The sequence below is a fragment of the Tribolium madens genome, unplaced genomic scaffold (genome assembly GCF_015345945.1).
Source record: "Tribolium madens isolate multiple individuals breed KSU strain unplaced genomic scaffold, Tmad_KSU_1.1 Scaffold_96;HRSCAF=242;Tcas5.2_LG5, whole genome shotgun sequence".
Taxonomy (NCBI): domain Eukaryota; kingdom Metazoa; phylum Arthropoda; class Insecta; order Coleoptera; family Tenebrionidae; genus Tribolium; species Tribolium madens.
Window position 1 is genome coordinate 2076648 of NW_025401068.1, and position 25610 is coordinate 2102257.

General features: G+C 31.6%; 5 protein-coding genes across 11 annotated transcripts; 1 reads left to right on the forward strand and 4 right to left on the reverse strand.

The window, feature by feature from the left end:
* The first annotated feature begins 2968 nt into the window (after positions 1-2968).
* Positions 2969-4811, forward strand: LOC123012486 (luciferin sulfotransferase-like). Its single transcript, XM_044410440.1, has 5 exons — positions 2969-3100; positions 3569-3883; positions 3933-4101; positions 4150-4270; positions 4321-4811. The coding sequence occupies exons 2-5, from the start codon at positions 3591-3593 to the stop codon at positions 4713-4715; spliced, it is 978 nt and encodes a 325-aa protein (XP_044266375.1). The 5' UTR covers positions 2969-3100; positions 3569-3590; the 3' UTR covers positions 4716-4811.
* LOC123012473 (72 kDa type IV collagenase-like) lies at positions 4804-6498 on the reverse strand. Its single transcript, XM_044410420.1, has 7 exons — positions 6346-6498; positions 6186-6291; positions 6051-6137; positions 5997-5999; positions 5779-5936; positions 5142-5718; positions 4804-5093 (listed from the first exon to the last, which is right to left on the reverse strand). The coding sequence occupies exons 1-7, from the start codon at positions 6424-6426 to the stop codon at positions 4867-4869; spliced, it is 1239 nt and encodes a 412-aa protein (XP_044266355.1). The 5' UTR covers positions 6427-6498; the 3' UTR covers positions 4804-4866.
* Positions 6499-6775: 277 nt separating this feature from the next.
* Positions 6776-8721, reverse strand: LOC123012478 (matrix metalloproteinase-14-like). 3 transcript variants are annotated; one of them, XM_044410426.1, is made up of 7 exons: positions 8587-8721; positions 8426-8531; positions 8295-8375; positions 8025-8245; positions 7446-7657; positions 7091-7392; positions 6776-7044 (listed from the first exon to the last, which is right to left on the reverse strand). In XM_044410426.1, the coding sequence occupies exons 1-7, from the start codon at positions 8662-8664 to the stop codon at positions 6821-6823; spliced, it is 1224 nt and encodes a 407-aa protein (XP_044266361.1). In that variant the 5' UTR covers positions 8665-8721; the 3' UTR covers positions 6776-6820. The 3 variants fall into 3 exon arrangements, with proteins under 3 accessions (XP_044266361.1, XP_044266362.1, XP_044266363.1); XM_044410427.1 differs by having other exon boundaries at positions 8582-8709; XM_044410428.1 differs by lacking the exon at positions 6776-7044 and having other exon boundaries at positions 7224-7657.
* Positions 8722-10076: 1355 nt separating this feature from the next.
* LOC123012495 (matrix metalloproteinase-16-like) lies at positions 10077-11196 on the reverse strand. The gene is made up of 2 exons (XM_044410455.1): positions 11055-11196; positions 10077-10953 (listed from the first exon to the last, which is right to left on the reverse strand). Exons 1-2 carry the CDS (start codon positions 11124-11126, stop codon positions 10237-10239), a joined length of 789 nt encoding a protein of 262 aa, XP_044266390.1. The 5' UTR covers positions 11127-11196; the 3' UTR covers positions 10077-10236.
* A 1438-nt stretch (positions 11197-12634) lies between these two features.
* On the reverse strand, positions 12635-23883 carry LOC123012466 (matrix metalloproteinase-14-like). 5 transcript variants are annotated; one of them, XM_044410409.1, is made up of 7 exons: positions 23584-23883; positions 16145-16274; positions 15853-15957; positions 15365-15606; positions 14357-15314; positions 13820-13872; positions 13466-13603 (listed from the first exon to the last, which is right to left on the reverse strand). In XM_044410409.1, the coding sequence occupies exons 1-6, from the start codon at positions 23665-23667 to the stop codon at positions 13844-13846; spliced, it is 1548 nt and encodes a 515-aa protein (XP_044266344.1). In that variant the 5' UTR covers positions 23668-23883; the 3' UTR covers positions 13466-13603; positions 13820-13843. The 5 variants fall into 5 exon arrangements, with proteins under 5 accessions (XP_044266341.1, XP_044266340.1, XP_044266344.1 ...); XM_044410408.1 differs by having other exon boundaries at positions 14285-15314; XM_044410407.1 differs by having other exon boundaries at positions 13820-13908; positions 14285-15314.
* Positions 23884-25610: the final 1727 nt, after the last annotated feature.

The window sequence follows — 25610 nt, forward strand, 5'->3', positions numbered from 1 at the left end:
AAGACTTCCGTTTACACCATATCAAAGAGTGTCTTTTTGTCCCTTGACATGCAAAGTTTCATAATAATCGGGTAAACGATAACAAAAATATTTCCAAAAAATCATTTTCCATACCGATTTTTGGAAAGCTGTAATTTTTCTATTTTTTGAGTTAAGTCAATAAATTCTGTGCTCTCTATTCTCATTTGTAGAGGGGTATTCGTGGTTAAAATTATGCCACACATTTTTGAAACACGCGATATGTGATTGGCTATTTTATAATGGTGAGGCAAATCAAATGTTATAACGGTGCTACTATTATACACTCTTTGTTAAAAAAACATTCAAAAGTTTCAGCAAATTTATTATACCGGATGTTTGGGGATTGCAAGTAAATTTTCTAACCACCAATAGAATTGGTCAAGAGAAACAACTTTACTTTTCCACACAAGCAAACTTATATGGAATCACCCTATAACTCATATTAATAATATATTCCAACAAAAAAGACGTGGTGTATAGGAAAAGACGATGTTTAGTGATAAAAAATATTAATCAGACTAGGAAAAGTTATTAAAAATATGGACTCAGTCATGATATTTAAGTTTACTTCTAAAATTTAGTTCATGTTAATATCCTGTAAAGTTAGTTTATGTATTACTATGCCTTAACACAAAGACGTCAAAGGGTAACGTCCAAGCAGCAAAACCGTTTTTTATGTCAAATTGAAAGAAGAAACCCGACTGTTTTGTATTCAGAGCTCCAAAGACAACTTTTGCAAGCTACCAGTGTTAGTGTTTCAGTGGAAACAATACGCAAAAGACTTTATAATATAAATTACAGGGTGATTTCATATAAGTTTGGTTGTGTGTACATTCATTCATAAGAAAAAAATATGAAATGTAAACAGCGTAAAGACAAAAAAATTATCACTACATTCGTTGTCAATGTAAATGGGTCAATACTAGCGGTTATAAAAATTGCGCGAAATGTTGTCTTTTATTGGCAATGCATGTTTGAACCCTTCGGGCCCGGGAAACTTGTGTTCTCACAGACATCCCCGCGTGATTTCTAATTGTTGCGGTTTTTTGCATCACACGATCGATCAGCTCTTCGAGAGCAATAATTGGAACTGCGTACACTAAGTGTTTCATGTGACCTCACAAAAATATCACACGGATTTAAATCTGGTGCTCTTGGCGAACATCTTTCGGAAAGATGATTATTCAACTAATTGATGACAACTCTAGCATAATGTGGTGGAGCTCCATTTTGTAAATACTACATTTCCCTCTATGTTGCCAAAAGCACGTTTTCCAACAGATAACCAACACATTGTCCAAAAATCCAGATAAACCGCACTACTTAAACGTTGAGGCAAAATGTGGGGTCCAATTAGGTGATCTTCAATGATCCATGCCCAAACATTTAATGAAAATCGGTCTTGGAAGTCATGCCCGTACACTAGTCAATTCGGTCGTAATGACTTGATTTATAATTTGAATTCAAATCGATGTGCAGAAGAAAGTGCGTTAACAACTGATTATTGGTTAGAAAATAACTGACACAAAGTTATCTTTTTTTTGTGCATAAAAACTTTCACGGTATACATTCAATGGCGATTATTTTTACTTCTACCTAAAAAAAAATTGGATACAGAATTTGTTTGGTCTTTAAATTGTCTTCTCATAATAAATTATTTTAGTGGTTAAAATATTTGTTCATAGTCCGCAAACACCCTGTACAAGGTAATCAAGTAAAAAAGCAAGGGGGTTAAAAACATTTTCTTTTTTTGCTGTTTGCAATACTGCAACCGTGTATGGCTTTGGTTAACCAGTAAATGAGTCAATTTTTTAATAACAAAGAAATTAAAATTGCCAACTCAAACAGTCATTCTTTATTACTTTGTGTAAAATAAGATTTAGGATTTTGTTTAAAAATGAGGTTGATAGACATTAAGATCTTGATAAGACATAAGACACATTACTAAGATTGTACCCAAATGTGACTAGAGATTAGAACACGCCAACAGAAATGTATCTAATAAAAAAAATATTTATTTTCTGTGTTGCGTTTTTTTCTCAAAGCAGAGTGAGAATAAACGTTTTATAAGACATTTATAAATTATAAGATTCACACTAAACACAACTAACATAAATCATTCATAAACTAATCAATTAATTTTTATCGTTTTTTGTATCGTTAATAGTAAAGATATTTATTTACAGCGATCGTAAATATAAAAGGCTTCAGATTCAAGATATGCATAAACAGAAGTTTTAACATTTTTTATTTTTCCAGATTGTTTTATTTAAATGTAGAAACACGTTTGGTTGTTTTTCTATACATTTTTTTAAATTTTGTTACAGTAAATGTTTTTTGAAATTAAAACGTTTTTTTTATTTTTGCTAAATGAAAAAATATCTTATGAGAACATTATTTATAAAAAAGATTAATTTACAACAATTTACTATTTTATAGACATGTAACTTAGTACTTTGATAATTGCGTGCACAATTAAATTTATATTTAATTTATAAAACAGTAATATTTAATTGTACGAGTACTAAAACATAATCACTTTGTTAGTGTTAAGACCAATTTTTTGTCTAAAATGTTAAAAACAAATCTGGGTATAACAACATTAATAGTTCTTTATTTATTAAAATTCTACGTAAAATTCTTGACTTTTGAATTATAAATAAGTGTATAAGTACTTACCCATTTACAGTTTATACTGTTTACTTAGAAAATATAACCGTCCTTTATTGTTTAGGAATTGTGCTAATCGCTTATTTACCGTTCATGATAAATTTAAATTTTTCATTTTACTTTAAAACGTTGTTTTTAATTCTAATTTTTGTTCTAATTTACTGTAAAACAAAAGTAGTATTTCACAAATAATTATTAAACATAAATTCTCAAACAAACATGACAAGTCAATAAATAAATTAGACAAAAAATATTTTTTAAACTTTTGTAGGCAAGATAATAATAGCTATAAATAATGAAAATATCGGTAGGAAATATTCACATACATTAAAGTTATAATACTGAATCTATACATACATTTGCTTGAAATTTCATATTGTTTCCACAAATATTGACCGTAGAATCTGAGGTAAGTATTGTCTGTTATTTAAATAAAATTAAATTTAGTTGTTTTCTTAAGTTTGTTTAGGGATTACCATTTTTAGATAATTATAATGCTTAATAGCGTATTTACTTTAGTTCGTTTTTGAAATATTTACCTAATGTGCAAGATAATAATAAAAAAATTTATAGTTAAATAATAAAATTTTAAAACTAAAACGTAGGCATCTATATTTCATAATGTTTTCTATATTTCAATATATAAATAAAGAAATATTAAATAATAAAAATGCGCAATTTTCCTATTAGAATAAGGAGCAACGATTTATTTCGAAAGTGACACAAACTGAGATGATCAAAAGTGCATAATGAATATGTATTTATAATAATTTTATTGCAGTTGTGTCAAGTAGATAATGCAGAAAAAATACTTTATCTTCTTTACGTTTTTGCTTGGAAACTAAAATACATTTAGATAACATTAAATCATTTTCAGTTGTGTACAGATTCCTCCAACAATGGACGTTAAAACTGTTCCCACTGAAGAAGAACTTAACAAGCTGTTGAAAAAGACATTCACAAGTAATCTCAGACCAAACTACATAACTGTACAAGATTTTGTGTTGCCAGAACGCTATCGCGAATTTGAAAAAGTTATCAAAGAATATGAAGTTTTTGATACCGATTTGTGGATTTGTGGATTTCCTAAAACTGGAACAACATGGATTTCTGAAATCTCCTGGTTGATTGCAAACGATTTGGATTACGAAGGAGCGAAAGCAGAAGATTTCAAACGAACTAGAATGCTAGAGTAAGAAGTAAAAAGTGAATTATAATTGCAAAACAACATATTCTTGCAGATTTAGCATATTGTTTGATACTAGCAGAGGAACACTTCTCGGTGGTGAACCCTACGAACTTGATTCAGTAGGATTCGCCAAAGATCAAAAACACCCAAGATCAATTAAGACGCATTTACCGTTCCCTCTCTTGCCAGAACAGATTTTGAACGGTTCAAAAAAACCAAGAGTATGAAATTCGGTCATTTGTAATTTAAAACCAAAGAAATTTTTGTAGATTATTTGTACTGCTAGAAATCCAATGGATACGTGTGTGTCTTATTACCACCAATGTGCCAATTATGAAGGCTTCAGTGGCACTTTTGAAGAGTTTTGCAGACTATTTCTTTTTGATAAAAGTGAAACTAAAGTTTGTTTTGTAAACTGTATTATTTTTGGTTTGTTTTAGTTAATTATGGTCCATACTGGAAACATGTTTTGTCATTCTGGGAACACAGAAGCAAATCAAATATTCTGTTTCTAACATATGAAGAAATGAAAAAAGACTTGCCTGGAGTTTTGCAAAAAGTTGCAAAATTGCTTGGCAAAACTTTATCCAAGGAAGATAGTGTACGCTTACAACAACATGTTTCTTTTGATTCTATGAAAAAAAATCCAGCTGTAAATAAGGAAAGTGTAAATCAAATCCTTGTATCATCAGGAAGCGAAGTTAAAGCACCGTTTATCAGAGCTGGGAAAGTTGGGGGTTATAAAAATTCAATGTCACCAGAGCTTATTGCACAATTTCGGTATTGGATGCACAAGAGGTTTGAAGGCACTGGTCTTAATCTCTTAGAAGAATAAAATTAATTTTGAATTAATTTTGTTACCGAAAAATTGTTTTTTTAATTTTAGATTCACGTAGGGGAAATGGGGAATTAAAAATAAAATCTAACTGTACTCGTTGTATTTTATCCATCCAAAAACATAGTAATTTTTTGTCTTTTGTGTTTTATCAACATTTATAAAAATGGGCACAGCTTTGCTTACTTGCGAGCTCTTTTGTTGCTAAATCTACAGTATAGCAAGTAAAATTTTTAATAAATAATACTTTTGAATTATCCAATAAAGTCGCAGCTTCAATATTGTCAGGGATTGGCCAATCGTTTGAAATCTCTTTGTTTTTTGTTATGAGTCGTTTACCTATTTCTTTGTAAACATCAAAGATATAATACTTTGACCCTAAAAAACACTTATAAATAATTTTTTATCTTGAAATAACTAACTAACCTTTAAAAAAATAAATATAGTTGTCATTTGAGTCAAAAAATGCAGCATCAATATTATCTGGTACTTTTTCAAAACCAACCGAAATGAGTTTTTTCACAAAATTGTTTTTTCTTTTAATAAATTTAAAAAAGACATTATTTTTGAAGAAATAAACAGCATTCTTCACCGAAAAAGCAGCATCAATTTGATCAGGTAATTCTGCATATTCTAGTTCTAGAGAAAATGGTCCAGCTTGAACAGTGTTGTTGCAAACTGTCCAGTACTTCTTTCCTTTAATAAGAATAATGTCCTTAGTTTTCAAAACTGCATCTATTGGTTTTGGTTGACAGAGAAGACTAGTATTTAATTCTGCCGCGCCATATAGGTATTTCAATTTGTCAAGGTCTTCGCTTGATGGTCTGACAATGTCACTGTCATAAATTGTGCTCATGATGCTTTCGCAGGAATCATTATCATGAGTCAAACCCAAAGCATGACCCAATTCGTGACCTACAACCCAACCAAAATTAATTCGATGACTGTATTCCCTAAAGTCGATCCATTCTTCATCTTGATCAAAAAATATGTCACCATCGGTCTGTAATAATCACTTTGCCGTTTTATATTTTGGTATTAGACGTATTCAAGGTAATAATACCGGAAAGTAAGCATAACCAAGGTTTTTTAGATGTCCATCCTGTTTTGTAAAATAAATTTCAATGTCAGCTTTGTTGGACTTCGATTCGGTAATTTTAAGGTTAATTTTATCTGTCCATTCTGTAATATATTTCTCAAATGTGTCTCTAATTACCGATTCTGTAAAAGGAACTGTCCAGTTTTTGATTTTGTACGTTATGTGAGTGTGTGACCACATACCTTCTGAAAAATAAATTTATGAAAAATTTGAATCACTCAAAAGTACTTTCATACGATAATTATCATAAGTTATGCGAAGGTTTGAAGGTAGGCCACAACGAGAAGACGATAGTTTCTTTATCAACTCTTCAGTTATGTTCCCTGGAATTATACAAACGTTTTTAAGAATAAGAAATAAGTATTTTTTACCAGTTACGGTTAAGCAGTAATTTTCCTGGAATTTTTCTATTGCAGATTTTAAAACTTTTGGGTCAACAACAGAAGATTTCAAATAACCATTTTCGTAGAGATAATGCTTAAATTAAAACAATGGAATTTGACACATTTTGATGTCTTTCGACGTGAATACCTTTACATCAAAATTTTTCTCATGGGAGAAATGCATTAAAGTAAAAAGAAAAACTACAAGTCGTATTAATTTCTGCCACATATTTTGCAAGATGTGTTGGCTTATATTTCCGCTTAAAACTGAATAAACTTTAAATAATGAAATAATTATTCTTAACATATGACTTTTCAAAACCATTACAGATAAGTAATGTTATTCTGATAATTTTTTATCCCAAAATGTTTAACGACTGATAGCTATTATCAAATATATTTTCAACATTTCAATAAATTAATCCAAAAACAATTATTTTTATTTAAATAAATACATTCAGTAGAAATTTTAAGTTTTGTAGTAGCTAAAATTAAATCAAAAATAATAATTGTTTGTGTAATAAGGTTCAAAAAGTATTATGTTAGCTACGTACACTTTATAGAAAAAAATATAGTCAAACCTTAAAAAATCATTATTTATTTATTATTCATTATTTATTGAATCAGCATTTATAAAGATTGGAACAACTTTGCTCACTCAAAAGTTCTTTTGTAGTCAAATCTACAGTATAACACATAAAATTTTTAATAAATAAAACTCTTGAATTATCCCATAAAGTTGCAGCTTCAATGTTGTCAGGAACTGGCCAGTCGTTGGAAATCTTATTTTTTGCAATAAGTCGTTTTCCTATTTTTTCGTAAATATCAAAAATATAATACTTTGACCCTAAAACACACGTGAAAATAAAATGAAATTTTGAAAATTACTAAACCTTTAAAAAAATAAATGTAATTAGCACTTGGATCAAAAAAAGCGGCGTCGATATTATTTGGTAACTTTTCAAAACCAACTGAAATGAGTTTCTTCACAAAATCTTTTTTTCCTCTTATGAATTTAAAAAACTTGTTGTTTTTGAAGAAATATACAACATTTTTTACCGAAAAAGCAGCATCTACTTTATCAGGTAACTCTTCATAGTCTAGTTTAAGAGGAAATGGTCCATTTTGAGCAGTATTATTAGAAATTATCCAGTATTTCGATACAGCATAATGTTCTCGGTTTTTAATAACGCATCTACGGTTTTTTGTTCACATAAACCGCTATTCTTTACTTTTGCTTCCCCATACAATGATTTAATTTTGTTAAGGTCAGATATTGATGGATTCGTCACAGTATTTGTATAATAAGGATTCATGATAGAACTTTCAGAATTCACATGGGGCAGTCCCAAAGCATGACCCAATTCGTGAGCTGCAACCCAACCAAAATAAATTCTATCACTGTCTTCCCAAAACTCAGTCCATTGTTCATCTTGATCAAAAAATATGTCACCAACTTCCTATAATAATCGGTTTGTCATCTAAATATAGGGTGTGTCAAAATTTGCGCCCCAGAGGAAAATTTCAAGTAAGATAAGATACCAAGAAAATACAAAAAATATTTAAAAAATTCTATCTGACAAAAAATTTTGTCATTATGTTATTTATATTTGTTATATTATGTTTATTTAATGATACTGATGATCTTGTATATGGTTTTTTTTCAAGTCAAAGTGCAGAATTTAAACTCTCATAACTTCTAAATTTTTATAAATAGAATTTGTTTAAGATTTTTTTCATGTTCCTGGTATCTTACCTTACATGGAATTTTTTCTGGGGCGTGAGTTCAGGCGCACTCTGTATAAGACGCATTTTTCTGGCAAATACCGGAAAATAGGCATAACCAAGCGTTTTTTTCATTCCATCCTGTTTTGAAAAATAGATTTCAATGTCAGCTTTATTAGAAGTTGATTCGGTAATTTTAAGGTTAATATTATCTGTCCACTGTGTAATATAATTCTCAAATGTATCTCTAAGTAGAGATTCTGTAAAAGGAGCCGTCCAGTTTTTTATTTTATACGTTATGTGAGATTTCGACCATTTATAAGCTAACAAATACGTGTTATTTTATTTAGGTAATATAAAATATATGCATACTTAGATATTTTGTTCGGAGCTTAGGAGCTTTGCCACAACGAGGAGATGACATTTTCTTTATTGTCTCTTCAGTTAAGTTACCTGAAATAACAAACCTATTTGCCCCATGTTACATATTCTTCTACTTTTACCTGTTAGTCGCAAGCTATATACTTTTTGAAACTTTTCTAATGCCGTTTTTAAAACTTCTGGGTCTTCTTCCAAAGAGGACATAAAGCCATATTCGAAAAGTTGTTGCTGAAATTACTCGATACAATTTTTTTTAAATGATTTTTTACTTGACATACTCTACCTTTACGTCCAAAGGTTTTTCATGAGAAAAATGTACACATAAAATAAGGAAAATAAAATTTATTAAATAACGTTTCATATTTCATCAAACGTGGTGATGAATTCCAATAACTTCCTCTTAGTATTTATAGAAAACTTTTAATCAATTATGGTTAACATATGACCTTCTCATGCTTAGATAACTTATAAAACTTTTATTATAAAAAAATACAAAACATGATAATTTAAACTCTTTTTCAATTAAAATATACAAATAAATAATATGTAAAATGAAAATAATATAAACAACAAAACATCAAAGCTTTGTATGTAGTTAAAAAAGTAATAAACAAGTTTATGATAAAATTTTAAAAAATGATTTTGGAGTGAGAGAGAAAAATAACTCAAAAGGTGTCAGTTGGGAAGTAGTAAGAAAAAAGTACATACAGGGTGATTCAAAAGTGTCGGACCATCTCTTATAGATGGTGATAAAGGACATCCAACTGAGTTAAAAGTACCCATAACAAAAAATTGTTTGAGTCTTCTTTCACGAGATAAAGCTCTTCAAAGATTATATTTTGGATTAAAAATTTTGGAGAATGATAATATTGTTATGTTATTATCTTTCTCCAAAATTTTTCACGGGCGAGGCTTCAGCTTCACTGACCTCCTCCTTTTGCTTTTTACAGAGGAATAATGTTTAAATCCTATTCCTTCTGTATATTTTTCCATTGGTTATAATCAGGAAAAATTTTTAACAGTGAACATTTCAATTTTTTAATCTTGTGAATTTTTTATTTTAAAGTGTAACAATTTTCAACGGTAAATCATATTGTATTAAGATAATTTATTACTTAAGGCGTCTTTTTGTTTTGTTAATATAAGACTGATGATGGCGCAAGGGTACCGAAACATGTCCCAACTTGACTAAATAAAAATTTATCGATTTGTGGAGTTGACTTTAATATTACTAACTCTGTTTAAAAATGTATTTTAATATTTAAACCAGTAAAGGGCAATAAATAACCAATAGTAAAGAAATCATTAAGTACAATCATCTTCGAATATTTTGAACGCTAAAGATCACAAACGTACAATTGGTTTAATAAATAACAGTGCAATGACATTAAGGTAAACGTCCCTGTATCAATGTTTTTCATAGATTGTTACGGAATTTAAATAGCGAGGTTAAAAAAATATGTCAATAAAATGGTAGGCTACATCAATCTCTCTCGTTTATTTTGCCAATTTTGCCATTTAAACTTAATTTTTTCAATCGTACTTTTGCCTACTCCATGTTGTAAGGCCAATTCCTGCAGTTCTTTCGTATTGCAAATCTTTGAATTAGTTGGCAATTTTTGTCATACGATAACAATGTTACATGATGTAAAATAGCTTGTCTCGTTTTTTATGAAACTATTGTACGTAAATGGGATTTCTAAAGTGCAGATTTCTAGATTTCCTAATAATCTCACGCCATTTTTTTAATCAAAGATGAAATAACACCCAACGTTTACTTTTAAACATACTGTATTGCTTGAAATAACATTTACTGACTTATTAAAAGTAACTTTTTGGTCTTGACAACTGTAATTGACGTCTCCATTACTCAAATTTTAACATTTTATGTGTACAGTTAGTAAGTCAGCCCAAACTTTGTTAGATTTGTTGCCTAGCACCTACATGTGCCTAAAGTATCACTTTTTTCATCATCCGGATCTCTCTCTTCATACAGGACGCACCCTTTTGACAGTTTTGACTCACTCGCTTCGATGGTTCCTTGTGGTGCATAACTGCAGCCTAACCACCAATATGCTATCCCCCTAGGAAAAGCCGGATTGTCCTTATCAACAGCGAATGCCGTATCGTTGAATCGATAATAAGTATCGTCTTTGAAGAAGTAAGTGTAACCATTGGTCCACTTAAGAGCAGCATCTAAATTATTAGGAACTCCTTTCCAATTAGAGATTGGTTTAGGATATGTTGAATCAACTGAAGGCCTTTGCGACGGATTAAACTTCCAGAATTTCGCATCCTTGAAAAAATAGATCTTGCCATTGCCACTCCACACCATCGCGGCATCCAAATCATCCGGAATTCCGGTAAAACCTTCCGAAATCTCCTTCGGATAGTGTCCGTTCACTTTATGACCCCTGTATTTCCAATACTTCGAGCCTTTGAAGAAGTAAGTTTTGCCGTTTTTGTAAGTGAAAGCCGCATCGATGTTTCCGGGAAGTCCGGGCCAACCATTAGAGATTAATTTAGGGTAACCCAGAGCCACACTCTTTTTCGTCAACTTCCAGTACATGTCTCCTTTGAAAATGTAAGTTGAGCCTTCAGCGGAATTGAAAATCGTATCAATTCTTGGATTTTGACACAAATAATTGTCCTAAAATAATTTGTCTTTATTTTCAAAACCTAATTTTATTGTCATGAAACGTGTTTTGTCCAAGAAGTTTGGAGTTTTATCTACAATTTTAAAAAACTCACCACAATAGACGATTCTGTTCCGATGAGATTTACAAAATTGCTAATGAAAACTATAATGATTACGTAACGCATTGTTAAATTATAATATTCAAAACAACTTAATTATTGTAATACTCTTATTTGTTTTCAAACTCCAAATAGGAATATTTATAAGCAGTAACCAATATTGGAGAAACATTTAACAACGATCACCTTCGATAACCTTGATCGCTAAAAATCACAAACGTAAGCAAATGAGATTTTCAAAAAGCAGATTTCTAGATTATACAGGCTGTTTTTAACTTCTACTATATGTTATCGCTCTAGACACATTACAACGGATAAAACTACCAAAGTTTCACACCCTTGAAGAAGTAGATCTTGCCATTACATCTAAATCATGCGGAATTCCTGGAAAACTTTCCAAAATTCCTTTCATATGGTTCGCGTCCGTTTGACGATCCTTAGATCTACAGTACTTCGAGGATTTAAAAAAGTACGTTTTGTCTTTTTTATAAGCTAAACCTACATCAAGTAGGTTCGAGCAAGTTCGGGCCAACTCTGAAGATTAATTTGGTGTAACCCGGAACCACACTCTTTTTCAACAAATTCTAACACTTGTTTCTTTTGAAGATACAGTCGCGTGCAAGTTTATTTTGGTCGTCAGTGTCACAAAAAGCTGTTTTTACTCTTTGTGACTGATTTTTCAAGTTTAAATATTTTTTTCTGTCTTTACTCATTAAAAAGTTACAACTTAGCAAAGAATAACAAAAAATGAGATGATGACCAAAATATATTGCACGCAACTGTGTAAGGAAAACTCTTCCTAAAATTTGTGAACTTAATTTTTTCCCCGAACATTTTTAGATTAGTATGTAATTCAAATTTTATATCTACTTACATAAATTACTCACCACAGCAGAGGAAGAAAATTTAAGACTTGTGTTCGTTCGAACTTTAAAAAAGAAAGCATTTATAATAAATAACCAATATGTATCCGCAAAATCCTTAACTTCACTCCTATTGAACGGCAACTATTACCAACTTACGCAAATACAAGGTGATTAAAAAATGTCGGACCAACTCTCGAATAGAAAGAAGACCTTCAGATAAGCATAAAAATGAATTCAAATTTTAATTTTTTTTTTGAGAAAAGCAAAACGGTCAATTTTCATATTATTATTATGTAGGCATCTTAGTCTTTTTGTTTCCAATGTTGTTAGATTTAGTTTATTGTTGAATTTGCTAGTTTGTTAAATGTTTTTACACCATAAGACACAAATTGGAGATTTTTTTCAACAGGTATCTGTTCAGTCTTACAAGATCTGTCGTTTCCGGTAACTAATTTCAAGATTACATAAGCGGAACAGTCAAAATTTTTTAGTTATATCTCGTGGAAAAAAAACTCAAACAACTTTTTGTCATGGAAACTTTTAACTCAGTCGGATGTCCTTTATCACCACCTAAGAGATGGTCCGAGACTTTTGAATCACCCTGAATATTTTCAAAAATCAAATCTCCAGAATCCAAATTAAGTGACATACTCGTATGTACATGCAGAGCTCACTCTTTTTCCATCAAATTTGAAATAAAATTCAATGTCTATTTTGAAATATTTTATTACTTAAAAAATAAAAGAACATTTACAACATTTGCAACCAGTGACTTTTGAAACAACAACAAATCACAATTGCACAATATTAACGCTATGTTAGGGTAAAACGAGCATTATAAAAATATGATCCATTGACTTCAATAAATTATAAATGAAATCATAAGCGCCGGATTTTGAAAATCGCTAGGGGACAACGAGACAATATCAAGAAACGTTGAAGTTAAATCATTTTCTTATTTGTGAAAGAATAACAAACAATAAACGCCTTTATTGAACCATTTAAAACTTTGCATTTATAATTATACTATCAACAATTTTAAAATACATCATCTGGTTTTTTTAAGTTTTGCATCTTTATGAATATGAGTCAACCTAATTATTTAGGTAAAACGTCTTTTTAAATTTTTGGTTACCTTAAAAAATCTTTTAGTTGGGTGTTGATTGCAAATACACATTTTCTGTCCAAATTGGATTAAATTAAACATTAAATAAATACATTTTTACTTAATGAGAGTTTGAAATAATTCTAACATAAATCGATTTTTAACTTTGTGATGACCTTGTATCTTTTTTAAATAAACCATACTGGTACGACTGCAAATATACTAAAGTAAAAGTTATGACTTGTAAGATGTGGTAGGGGGGCGAAAGTCCCAAGGACCTTACAGTTTCGGCGCTTATGAATGAAATGTATAGATGCACAGTTGCTCACCGATATGTTATCACCACACAAACGCAGTAAATTAGTTAAAGTTCTCAGTCTGAGCTGTCTCGTTTATAAAACGAAATATTCTCAATTATCCTACATTTTGCCGAAGGAGAACGTACACTAACATCAAAACTAAGGGTATTACGGATGGTTTGGCAACACCACTCCCATTTCCGCCTTCTCGTTGGTAAAACTGAGGATCCGACACGTCCCCATCAGGTAATGGAGTTTGTTCATGATGTTCACCTTTAAAAACAAATGAAATGTTACAAAACCAGAACTACTACCCCAACTCAAAAATTGGCAATTTTTGTGTTGTATTTCAGTCACAATCACTAAACATTTACACATTTAACAAAAATGTAGCTTCGAATTTTTTTACAAAAAGAAGCTACAGCAACAATTTACAGAGTGAAGTGACAAGCAAACTCTACCTATGATAAAATGAGGGACAACACATACTTATAAATGATTTTCGGCTGCCCTTCAGTGGCTGGCAGGACGGCGGTAGTTTTCTGCAATGTAGCCGAGCCCATTAATTAATTGAAAAACTAATAAAATAACCAACTAATTACTTCTGCAAACTCAAAAGTGCATTTACATGAATATACCCAAAATAAGTCACAAATAAATTTAAAAAAGAAAGGTATATTCATATAATACTGGATCAAAAACTCATGCTTCTGCGTGCCACTTACACAGTACAACAATTCGTGCAACAAGCTGTGAGTTATGAGGTGAAAATTACACAATTAGTGCTTTACATTAGGATTAGTCAAGCAATGGTGGTACCAAAGTCGTGCGAAAAAGCAATAAAAATGTATTTACATACTTGATGAAGAGAGCTATCCATTAATCAATTTTTAACAGTCTATATTTATACAATTAGTAAGAGTTAGACCAAACTTTGTTAAGTTTGTTGCCTACCTGTGTCTAAAGTATCACTTCCTGCATAATCCTGATTGCTCTCTTCATCAAGGAGCCCCCCTCTGGACTCACTCGTTCCGATGGTTCCTTGTGGTGCACTACTGCACCCTAACCACCAATACGCTATCGCCCTAGGAAAGGCCGGATTAGCCTTATCAACAGCGAATGCCCTATCGTTGAATCGATAATAGGCATCGCCTTTGTAGAAGTAAGTGTAACCATTGGTCCACTTAAAGGCAGCATCTAAATTATTAGGAACTCCTTCCCAATTAGAGATCGGTTTAGGATACGTTGACTTGACTGGAGGCCTTTGCGACGGGTCAAACCTCCAGAATTTTGCACCCTTAAAAAAGTAGATCTTGCCATTGCCACTCCACACCATCGCGGCATCCAAATCATCCGGAATTCCGGTAAAACCTTCCGAAATCTCCTTCGGATAGTCTCCGTCCACTTTACGACCCTTGTATCTCCAGTACTTCGAACCTTTGAAAAAGTAAGTTTTGCCGTTTTTGTAAGTGAAAGCCGCATCGATGTTTCCGGGAAGTCCGGGCCAACCATTAGAGATTAATTTAGGGTAACCCGGAGCCACACTCTCTTCCGTCAACTTCCAGTACTTGTCTCCTTTAAAGATGTAAGTGTAGCCTTCAGCGGAATTGAAAATTGTATCAATTTTCGGATTTTTGCACAAGTTTGTATCGACTGGAGTTGGAGCCGGTGCTGGAACTTTATGACTAGGAGTATTGCTTCCTTGAAAGTCCGAATCGTCAAAACCACCACCACCACCTCCGTTAGTTTTCCGTGTCTTCTTCCCGTATAAAGCTTGGATTCCTTGAATGTCGTCTTCGTGGAGCTCGAAAAGAGGCTCATAACCCCGATAAAACGGTGCCATGAGGGCCTCCCGCACATCAGAGTGACTCAAACCGAGTGAATGTCCAAATTCGTGGGCGGCTACTTGGAAGAGGTTGGTGCCGCGGTAGCTGCCAATGGTCCACTTTTCCGCAGCGTCGAAGTGAGCATCGCCTCCAAACACCTAACCAAAACTATTAATAAAAGTCACAAATGGGTCAAAATGGGACGTACCGGGAAGTAAGCGTGAGCGAGAGTACCACCAGGACCATCAAAAGGGTCCCCATCTCCATGTTCTCCAGATTCAAATCTGATTTCAATGTGGACCCCACCTTTGGACGGAGTAAAGGTCAAGTCGGTGAACTGAGACCAGACTGAGAACGCCCTGTGGATTTCTTTGTCCACTTCTTTCGTGTTGAGATTTTTGGGGTACTTTGAGATCTTGTAATTTAGATTTTTGACCTTCCATCTGCTACCTGAAATTAGTCATATTGTGTGAAATTGTTTTTATGAGGAATTTCCGGTGCGAAGGCGAGATTTATCGCGTTTATGACATTAACTGAGTTGAAATTAATGAACGAACAACGTTTTAGAGGCTTTGAATGGCTCTTGTGTGCTACGCAATGGACCAAATCTCCTACCAGTGAACGAGAAATTTATCCTGATTGTTGCAACAATTTCGCAAATTGAAAAATAAACGATGTGCGAATCAAATGACTCACCCTGTAGAGCGTAACGCTTGGCACGGTTGTCTCCAGTTCCGACTTTGTCTTTGACTCCACATCGGGGAAGTTGCATTTCTTTGAGAGTTCGATCGTCCAACTCTCCTGCAAAAAAAATCAAATGTTTGGTAATTGGGACAAGTACCATCATGATCAGCATGACCTTAGTTGTTGAACCCACATACAAAAATTATGAAATTGTTAAAGCGATAATTACACAAAGGAAGTGCATCTATAATTACCCATGTTATTACTTGCTCTGACATATTTAACGTGATTTGATGATATTTACCTGTGACATCAAGTCCGGCAAAACTCTGGAACTCCTCGACGGCTTTTCGCAAAACTCGCTCGTCTGTTAGGGCACTCGAGTTAAGACTTCGCGTGCTACCGCCCAAGTAACCATACTGAGATAAATACAGCTGGAACAATCACACCAAAATTAGTTATACAGCTTTTTGCATTTTTTTCTGTTCATTTTTTTTATAGTAAACTAGTTTTTAGAGTATCTAAATTTTTAATTGTCTTTTGTAACATATTTATTTAATTGAAACAATGCTTAAAGCGAGTTTTTAGTAAAATGTACAAAATCTGAACAAAAATTATTGGGCAATACGACTACGTTAAAAAAGTTTTCAAATGTTTCGAATTTTTGTTGTTCATTTCTGTACATAAATTGACTTTTTTTTAATTTAATTATTTAATTGTAATCGAGTTCGTGATTAATCTGTCGTTTGAGTAAATAAACTTTTTATTTTGTATAATTATTTAACTTAATTTAGAGTTTAATTTTTAATTCCATAAGCCGGTTTTTTTCCTGAGGCTATTTTAATGGTCATTTGTTTTGTTTTAAAAAGATTGATAATGCATAATTTTCTTAATTATATTTTATTTTGTTTAAATTATTGTAAAATTTTGGTGTTAATAAACTTATTCATCAAGAACTTTATCAGTATTTTTGGTCTTTACAAGTTTGTTTTGTATTTCAAATAGTTTTCGAAATATTTGCTAGCCAAAATCGCACTTTCTAAAAACAAACAATATGACTTAACATTGAAAATTATTGTAAAAGTAGTAAGCATTGTGATTGGGCCGTTTAAAGTCGGCCATTATGTTTTTGTAAAAAACCAATCAACTTAATTTTTGGCATCATTCGAAAATTTTATGCAACGGTGTGATTGGCCCGTTTGAGGTCGGCCATCATTATAATAATGTGCGTAACCATGGTGAAACCAATCACTTTAGACTTCAGTTTCATTCAAAAATAGCAAAATTTGTTGATTCGGTTTACATTCATTCATAAGATAATTCCAATTTCTAATAAAAATATTGTGTGGGCCCTTTATGCATTCTGTGCTCTCTATTGTGACTACTGTGACTGTGACCGATGTGTTTTACATATTCAGTGTGCTCACTCAAGAATACGGAAATGAAGAATGAAAATTTTCATGAAAATGAAACATAACCTCACTTTCTTAAAGGCAGATACGATTTCTACAAGCTGCAGAGGCCTATAGTTACAGTACAATTTGCAAACTACATTTTACAATCAACTCAACTTTTATTTATTTAAATCACTGAAGAATTTTCATGCTAGCGAAACTGAAAGTTTGATTTTGTCAGGCTGTTGAGCAAAACCCTCATCTCCTAAAACGTAAACTAGCAACGAAAGAATCTGTACTGAAACAATGGGAAGAACGAAAAGCAATTTCGTCGCAGAACTAAACGCCCAAAATGTACGTCTTACAACTCAACTGAAAGAAGCAGCAGCTGTTGAAAGTCAATTACAACAACAAATTGAGTGTTTGAAACAAGAGTGTGCACTTGGCAAAACGAATCTTCATGAACATATAGCAGTGTTGATACTTTACGAGATGAACTAGATTTGGTTATATGGAGAAGAACAAAGAATTAGCTACTGTAACGAGATAGTTAGTTTAGCTAATGCCTTGGAAGAAGCCTCAGATAGAATTTTTTCTTTTAGAGAGGCATGCTAGGGAGCAAGACTTGAGGTATCAGCATTGCTTGAAAGATTATTCGCTGCCACAGGAAAAATTATCCATTGAAGATAGACAGAATGGTAAGTTGCAAGACATATCCACTGTATTTAAATTTCTTTATTCTTACTGAAGAAATTATTGCGGTTCTCTTCTTGGCAGTCGCCAGACTTATTTGGAAGATGATATGAGCGATTTTTAAGCAACGTTTCGAGCTTTTTTGTAGCCCCTCTTTGCACAACAACCGATATTTTTTATTTTTCATATCCTACTACTCTACTATACTCAATGATTAGACTTAGAGAAGGAAAGTAAACACAGGAATTGCTGTTGTTTAACAAAGATAGAGATATAGTCACGTGGAGTATGGCAAGAAAACGCTGAAATCTAAGCTCAAAATTTTTTGACAGATACAGAGTGAATCTTAACGTATACGCATAATTTTAGGGTATGATAAGTTATGCCAAATAATAACTAATAGTGAAAAAAAATTCTAATAATTCTAATAAAAGTTTCTTAGTTACCGAGATATACCTTTTTAAAAACACTATTAGACTTTTAGATAATTTGCTTTTAAACATTTTTCCATATTCCTGGTATTTTATCTTTCTTGAAATTTTTCTCTGAAACATCCTGAATTTATATGAATAAAAGTCTAGAAAATATAACTTTTTATCAATACTATTTTTGACATAACATATGTATACAGTGATTCATTTTCGTTATAGTACTCGAAAAATTAGGCGAAACTCTCAAAGGGTTCGAAGATTTGTCATCGTGATGAAATACCTTTGTTACACTTTTATCTATGAAACATGAATTTGCCGGTTTTGAAACACTATTTAAACAAGATAAACTGTTTACTTGGTGTAATTAATGAATAACAGCAAATCGTTAGAAAACGTAGAGAAAGTAATGCGCCAAGCATTAAACCACAAATTCGTCTTTTTTAGCAGTGACATAATAAACGATTTTTCTGCATGTAACCACTTGTTATCTAATGATTTTTTCGTATTTCTCAATACCAAAAAATTATTTAGTACAAGTGAAAAGTGATTTATTTACAATAAAAGATAAAGTGACTCACGTCAATGATATTTCATTAACTCTTTCGTCAAACAACCTGTTTAGCAAATTTCCAATATAAATTAACTCCAAGTCCAAGGATATGATTACTTGAGTGAATCATCAACTATCAAATGCATAAATTTTGCCAGCACGTATAGTCACCCAAATTTTATTGTTAAAAACAAATAACTTGTAAATAGACGACACGTGTCAGTCAAGTTCAAGTTCAAGTTTCACTTTCAGAGCAAAGAAGGTGTCTTGAAGCCTCAAGCGAAATGATTTGATCTAGAAACGTTAAAACAGACTCTGGTTGCATTATTAATAATTATAATTACACTCATTGTTTACACAATTTTTTTAAAACGAAGATTACACGTAAATACCTGATAAATTGTTTCAAAGTTTAAGTGCAATAACCTATGATTCGCCTAACTAAACAGTTCCACCTATTGAATACAAAAGTCAATTGACATTTTTGTTTAAAATTTCTGGTGTAGTAACACTAACCTTGGACAATCTTTACATTTGTTAATTAATTCGGGCTGACTCACGACAGGTATTTACTCATTCAGGTTCTAAGTAAGTACGATATTGCCACAAAGAAGGAAATAGGTGGGTGGTTCGATTCATAATCGGTGATTCGTAAAAGTCAATTGCCTTTAAACAGAAAGAGCAAACGTCTGCTATAACGGTCACTTTGGACAGAAATTTAAAGGTCTTAGGATACCCCACAAACAGACATCTCTTTCCTGTAGTCTAAAAGGTTATATTATAATTTTAACCTATGGCAAGTACGTAAATTTGTACTTGCTGCATCGTAATTTTCTTTATCTAGTAGTATTAAAATGTTTCCCTTTACAGGATAGCGTGTCAGGCATTTTATTAAATGACCTTTTAAAACAGCCTTGTCTGCTATGCCGGACAGAATAATAGATTTTAGGTAATCGAAACTGTAACTACAATCAAGAATCCGTCTTTGCATCACAATTAAATAATAATTATTTTTAACGCGAAATCGTGATCATCTTGCTCACAGATGTTTAATTCTTTATATCTTTGCAACGATCTGACTCATGAAGAACACATGTTTTGAGGATTTTGCATCAACTGCATCGGTGGGTCGTAGCTAATGATTGGGGAACAAAAGCATTGACCATGAATTTCGGTAGATGACAGGAAACTTAAATAATTTTAACGCCAATGGCAATGAACTTCCAAATATAATATCGTTTGATTAATGTCGCAAATATGTGATTGTTGTAGTTTGAATTTTTCATTAGTTGGAAGGGTTTCATTAAATCGATAAGTTCTAGTGAAAATAGCGTGATTTTGAGGGAAAAATCCATGTGCATTGTTGTTACCCAAGGACACGTATATATATATATAAGTATTAAACGTCTTCTGAATATAAATCGGCGGCAAAGGTGTCTGTCAATGACCATTGTCTGTAAGTATTTGACCCTTTGATAGAATCATCTGCTGTCAGACTACTTAATTTGTACTAATTAGAATACACAGTAATTTTCTTCATGCTATTACGCATTTGTTATGTGGAAAAAGTTTGAATAAAGCCAGTTGTGTGTGAAGTACGCATATTATTTATTCATTATTTCCGCAAGCATCTAAATCCTCCAAAGGCTGTCATTTGATTTATATTTATAATTGTCACCTTCGTTTGATGGTCAAATAGGGTAGTAAGCAAGGTTTGTACCATAATATGATGGGATCAACATGATTTAACCCATTATTATTCGGTAATCACACACTGAAAAATCAGAGAAGAGATAATTTGCATACATTTTTACAGACTTAAAAACACACTGCTATAAAATATGTCAACAAGATCTAAACTTTAGTTGTGGACAATAGAAGATAAAGCGATTACTTTAATTTTGTATTTGACCACCAAACTTTATTTGTAGCTTTTATTGCGAAAGTTTTTGTACCTTTCCTGAATAATTATAAAAAATATTTACAAATACGTATACAAGACATAAAAAATTTGAATCTCAAAAATAAATATAAAAGTTTTTTGCTAGAATTTTTTAAACATTTTTCCATGTTCCTGGTATTTTTTTTTCAGGGACACGCGTTCTGAAACACTATATACAACATTTAAAAAAAATATTTTCAATTTCTACTAACAAAAGGCTCTTAAAATACAATTAGATTTAAGATAGATCACTACATATTTTAAATCAATATTTTAAATTCCTAATAATGTTATTTGACCTGGTTTTTTTCAATATTTTCTAGGATATGTATTTTTTTTTGAATATCAGTTTAATCTACACTTTATACAGGGTGTCTCAACTAAAAGTTTCTCTATTCACATCTTTAGATGGTTACAGATTTCAGAAGCAAAACTGGACAATAGCTAAGCTACAGTTTTAGTAGCTAAGCTACATCTAACATGTTAGAACCTGAATCTTATAATTTTGAGAAATAGCTTGTAGCTTTTTTTTCAATTTACCAAATGATACCTAATGTGTAAAAGTTTCTAATGCCTAATTACTCTATACAAGTTTTATTTTCTGAACGAAGTAAAATTCAACTTTGAAGAAAAAATATTTATTTTATTCATAAATTGTTATAGATAATTTGCAACCTTGTAAAAAATAATGTTGAAAAATGTAAAAATATTTTTTTAAATGCATGTTTTTTTTATAATGGTAAATATTTCGAACATTTCCTATTGTGAAAATAAAAGCCAAAATAAAAAAAATTTGCTTGATCCCTATGACAACAGTATAGTGCATTTAGTGGTCATTTTTGCATTTTAAACAACATAGAAACATAGAAAATAACATAGAAACTATTATTGGATACACCCTGTACTATCTACATAACAAAAATTAAATATCTTATTTTAAAATATATTCCATTAAAAATTAATTAATTAATTGGGTGATTCAAAAATGTGTGGCATAATTTTAACCACAAATACCCCTCTACAAATAAGAATAGATTCCCCACCTCAAAAAATTGAAAAATTACAGCTTTCCAAAAATCAGTATGATAAAATGACTTCAAATGCTGCAAAATCAGAATTTATGAATTTTGAGCGTACCGTTATCTTGGAAACAATCCACCACAAATGACATCTCTGTCAATGTTGTCACATTAATTTCAATTTCTTAAATCCAAAGTAAAATCATTTTTTCGTACCGGTTATTAAAAAGCAGTAATTTTTATATTTTTTTAGGTGGTTCAATAAATACTGTGCTATCTATTTTCATTTGAAGAAGGGTATTCGTGGTTAAAATTATGTCACACCTTTTTGAATCACCCCATATAAACTAATTTATTAAAAGCATAACAACCATGTAAATTTTGACATTGATGACAACAGTTTTTATCATATACATATTACACCTAGTAACCCAATAATAATTTAGTGATAACAGTATGTACTTACTAGTCCACGTGAAATTTAGTTAAGGAATGCGAGTAAAATAGTTAAAAAATTACAAAACAGTGATAAACTTACAATGAAATTGTCTGCTCTTATCATTTTTTCTAGATAGCCCTTACAACTGTTCCATCCCATTTCCACTAAGTGAAATTGTTTTGCATTTTATCATTAAGCTTTCCATTTGGGGGAAAGCGAAAAATAGAGCACCAAATCAACGCAGAAAAAAGGATTATATCAGAATTTCATACCCAATTTCAGCCTCTATAATTCTTGCTTGGTCGATCGCAATTTCATCAGGTTTGATTTTTGTTCCAAACCTTACATAACTTTCTTTCAATAGTTTCGCTAATCACGTCGATTGTTACAATTCAAACCCCTTACATAACTTTAGTAAATTAATTTCATGTTTATTAAATAAAATCTCAGTAATTAACAAAATCGGAAGGTACACGCAGGTACTGTGTCGCATGCTAATGATAATTGTCAAGGTTTTCCAATAAAATGGTCTACCCGGAAATAGCGGAATTCACCTTGAATATGCCAAATGCACAGAGGAAGTGCTCGGTTATGTCAAAAGATCTCCATTTAATTCATTTTTGTGATGTACCAGTCGAGGCTAATAAGCAGGTAATTCATTCGTCACGTAATTATTTCAAACATGCCGAAATTTACAGCGGAAAAAATTGCCCAAAGGATTGATAAATCATGCAATTTGACTCTAATTCAATTACAGGACAAGGGCAAATAGTGCTAATTTCAATTATTAGCACTCATTTAAATCCCCAAACTTCCGGTCCAGTTGCACATCTTATTGATGACGAATTTATCTAAAGACACCGACTCAGAACATGAATCATTCAGCGATTGTCATTATCATAATTCGGCGCTATTAAGAGTGGCAAAATTCCGCAAGACTAATTATTGAAATTTACAGTTTTTCCATGTGCGTCAACAAAACTAATACTTGATAGAATAGAAGTTATACCAGAAAACACGTTTATTCATCGCGTCTCGCTGACGTATGATTCATTTATTTTGGAGCATTGTGTACACAACTTATCTCTTTGTGTGATAAAACTAGACCCAATTTTTCAAAAGAAACCCAAATAATTCAATTAATTGTTGATTAAAAAAAATATTTTACTGGCAGTAAAACCGAGTTTGTTAGCCCCCAGTTTCAATACAAACATTGCAAATATTGACGGACCTTGGGTGCGCCACAGGTGTAACACGACTTAAAAGAATACTTACGAGTGCAGAGCTTCCACTGGGCGCGCTTTTCGAAAGCTGAAGAAGTACGGTAAGTAGGGTGAAACTGATCACTGTGTGCCTCATTTTGAACTAATTGTTTTCGCGTTATCTCCTTATCGAAAAGCACTGAGTCGTCATTCGCGTGTTTCGTTATTTCGACATGAATTTTGGGCTCGAGTAAGGATCACTATGACCAAACTGGTTCTATCATCTAACTAATATTTGCTTTTATAAATTAGTGACACGTCCAATTTGGTCGACGGTGGTGATACCGGTGATATGTAACTCGCGACGCGCGAGATAATACTGTGAGTGCGAACGCTTTGTCATGCGATTTATATGTAGAGGATTTGATACTTAGTTACTGGAAGGGAGAGTTTTTTTGGCGACGAAATAATTTCAGCATTACTTTTTTCTGCTTGAATTAATGCAATTGACGGTTTTTCGACTTGACTTTTACCTTATAGATTCTATTTTTAGATATTCTCACGTCTGCATATTTTGAAAAAAGCTCGTTTGACTTTTTTTGAATAATTTTTTTTTACATTTTTGATATTATAAAACAGTTGTAACATATTAACAAAAAATAATTAATGATTTATCCACTTTTTTATAGTACAAACTTTATTATTTTTAAATTAGTTTTTGAAAAATGTCTACTATTACGGACCGGAATTTTGGACGATTTGTCATTTGATTTACATAAAAATGTAAAACGGGCCTTTTGTACAACTACACTTTCGGTTTTTGTAATTTTTGTCTTGACAGTTAGATAAAAAATGACAACAAATCAAAATATGTAATTTATTGAACTACATACAAGGTGATTCTTTTAGGGCCTACATTAGAAACTTTTTAACTTCTAATGCAGATAGGAATTTGAAATTTTGTACACAACCCAAATGAACCAGTCTGAGTTCAACTAAATTATTTTCAAAATGGCTGAACTTCCGGAACTACGAGAAATTGGCGCCAACTTTGAAATTTTAAATGGTACCCACTTATTTTTATTGCATTTTTGAATTCTCCTCTTTAAACTAAGTAAAATGTACCTAGTTGTTAGTACTTAACTATCATAGTTTTTGACATATGTCAATTTTTTGGTCAAAATTTTCACTTGCAGGGGTTCATTCAAAATATCACAGCTTTTGAACCCTTTGCGATAAGTGAATATTTTTTGTTGCATTCGAAAACCAAAGGTTCGAAAAATTTTCTAGAATTTTCAAAATTGTCGACTGTCAAATTGCAAGGCTAGTATGATTTTTTGAAAATGATCATTAACAAACAGCTTTAACTCAGTTTTTTTCAAATGAAATGACTCTATTTTCTCAACGGCAATCAAAACTACATTAATTTGTAGAAGGACTTTTATCAACATGTCCTATACCTATCTCTTACAGTTTTTGAAATAATCACAAAAAACATGTTAATGTTTTTATTTTTATAGTTAATCACGTAGGCTTTGGAAAAATACAATAAGATATACCATAATTAATACAAATGTTCGATATGTTTACCATTTTCAAACAGTCAAAACTCGATGGTGAACTGATTTGAGTAGCTTCCATTAGTTTATTTGGTTGAAGATTATTAAATGCCGCCTCAATCCTTGCCTCAATTCTTCATAATTCCGGATGGGTGTTGTGTAGACTAATAAATCTTTAGTTCGTCTTGATCATTTTCCAAAGCCTACGTGATTTACTATAAAAATAAAAAACAAAAACACGTTTTTCGTGATTATTTCAGAAACTGTAAGAAATGGGTATAGGACATGTTGATAAAAGTCCTTCTACAAATCGATGTACTTTCGATTGCCGTTGAGAAAATAGGGTCATTTTATTTGAAAAAATTGAGTTATAACTGTTTGTTAAATATTATTTTCAAAAAATCATATAAGCTTTGCAATTTGACAGTTGACAATTTTGAAAATTTTAGGAAACTCTTCGAACCTTGGGTTATCAAATGCAAGAAAAATTATTTACTTATTGCAAACGGTTCAAGAGCTGTGATGTTTTTAATAAACCTCT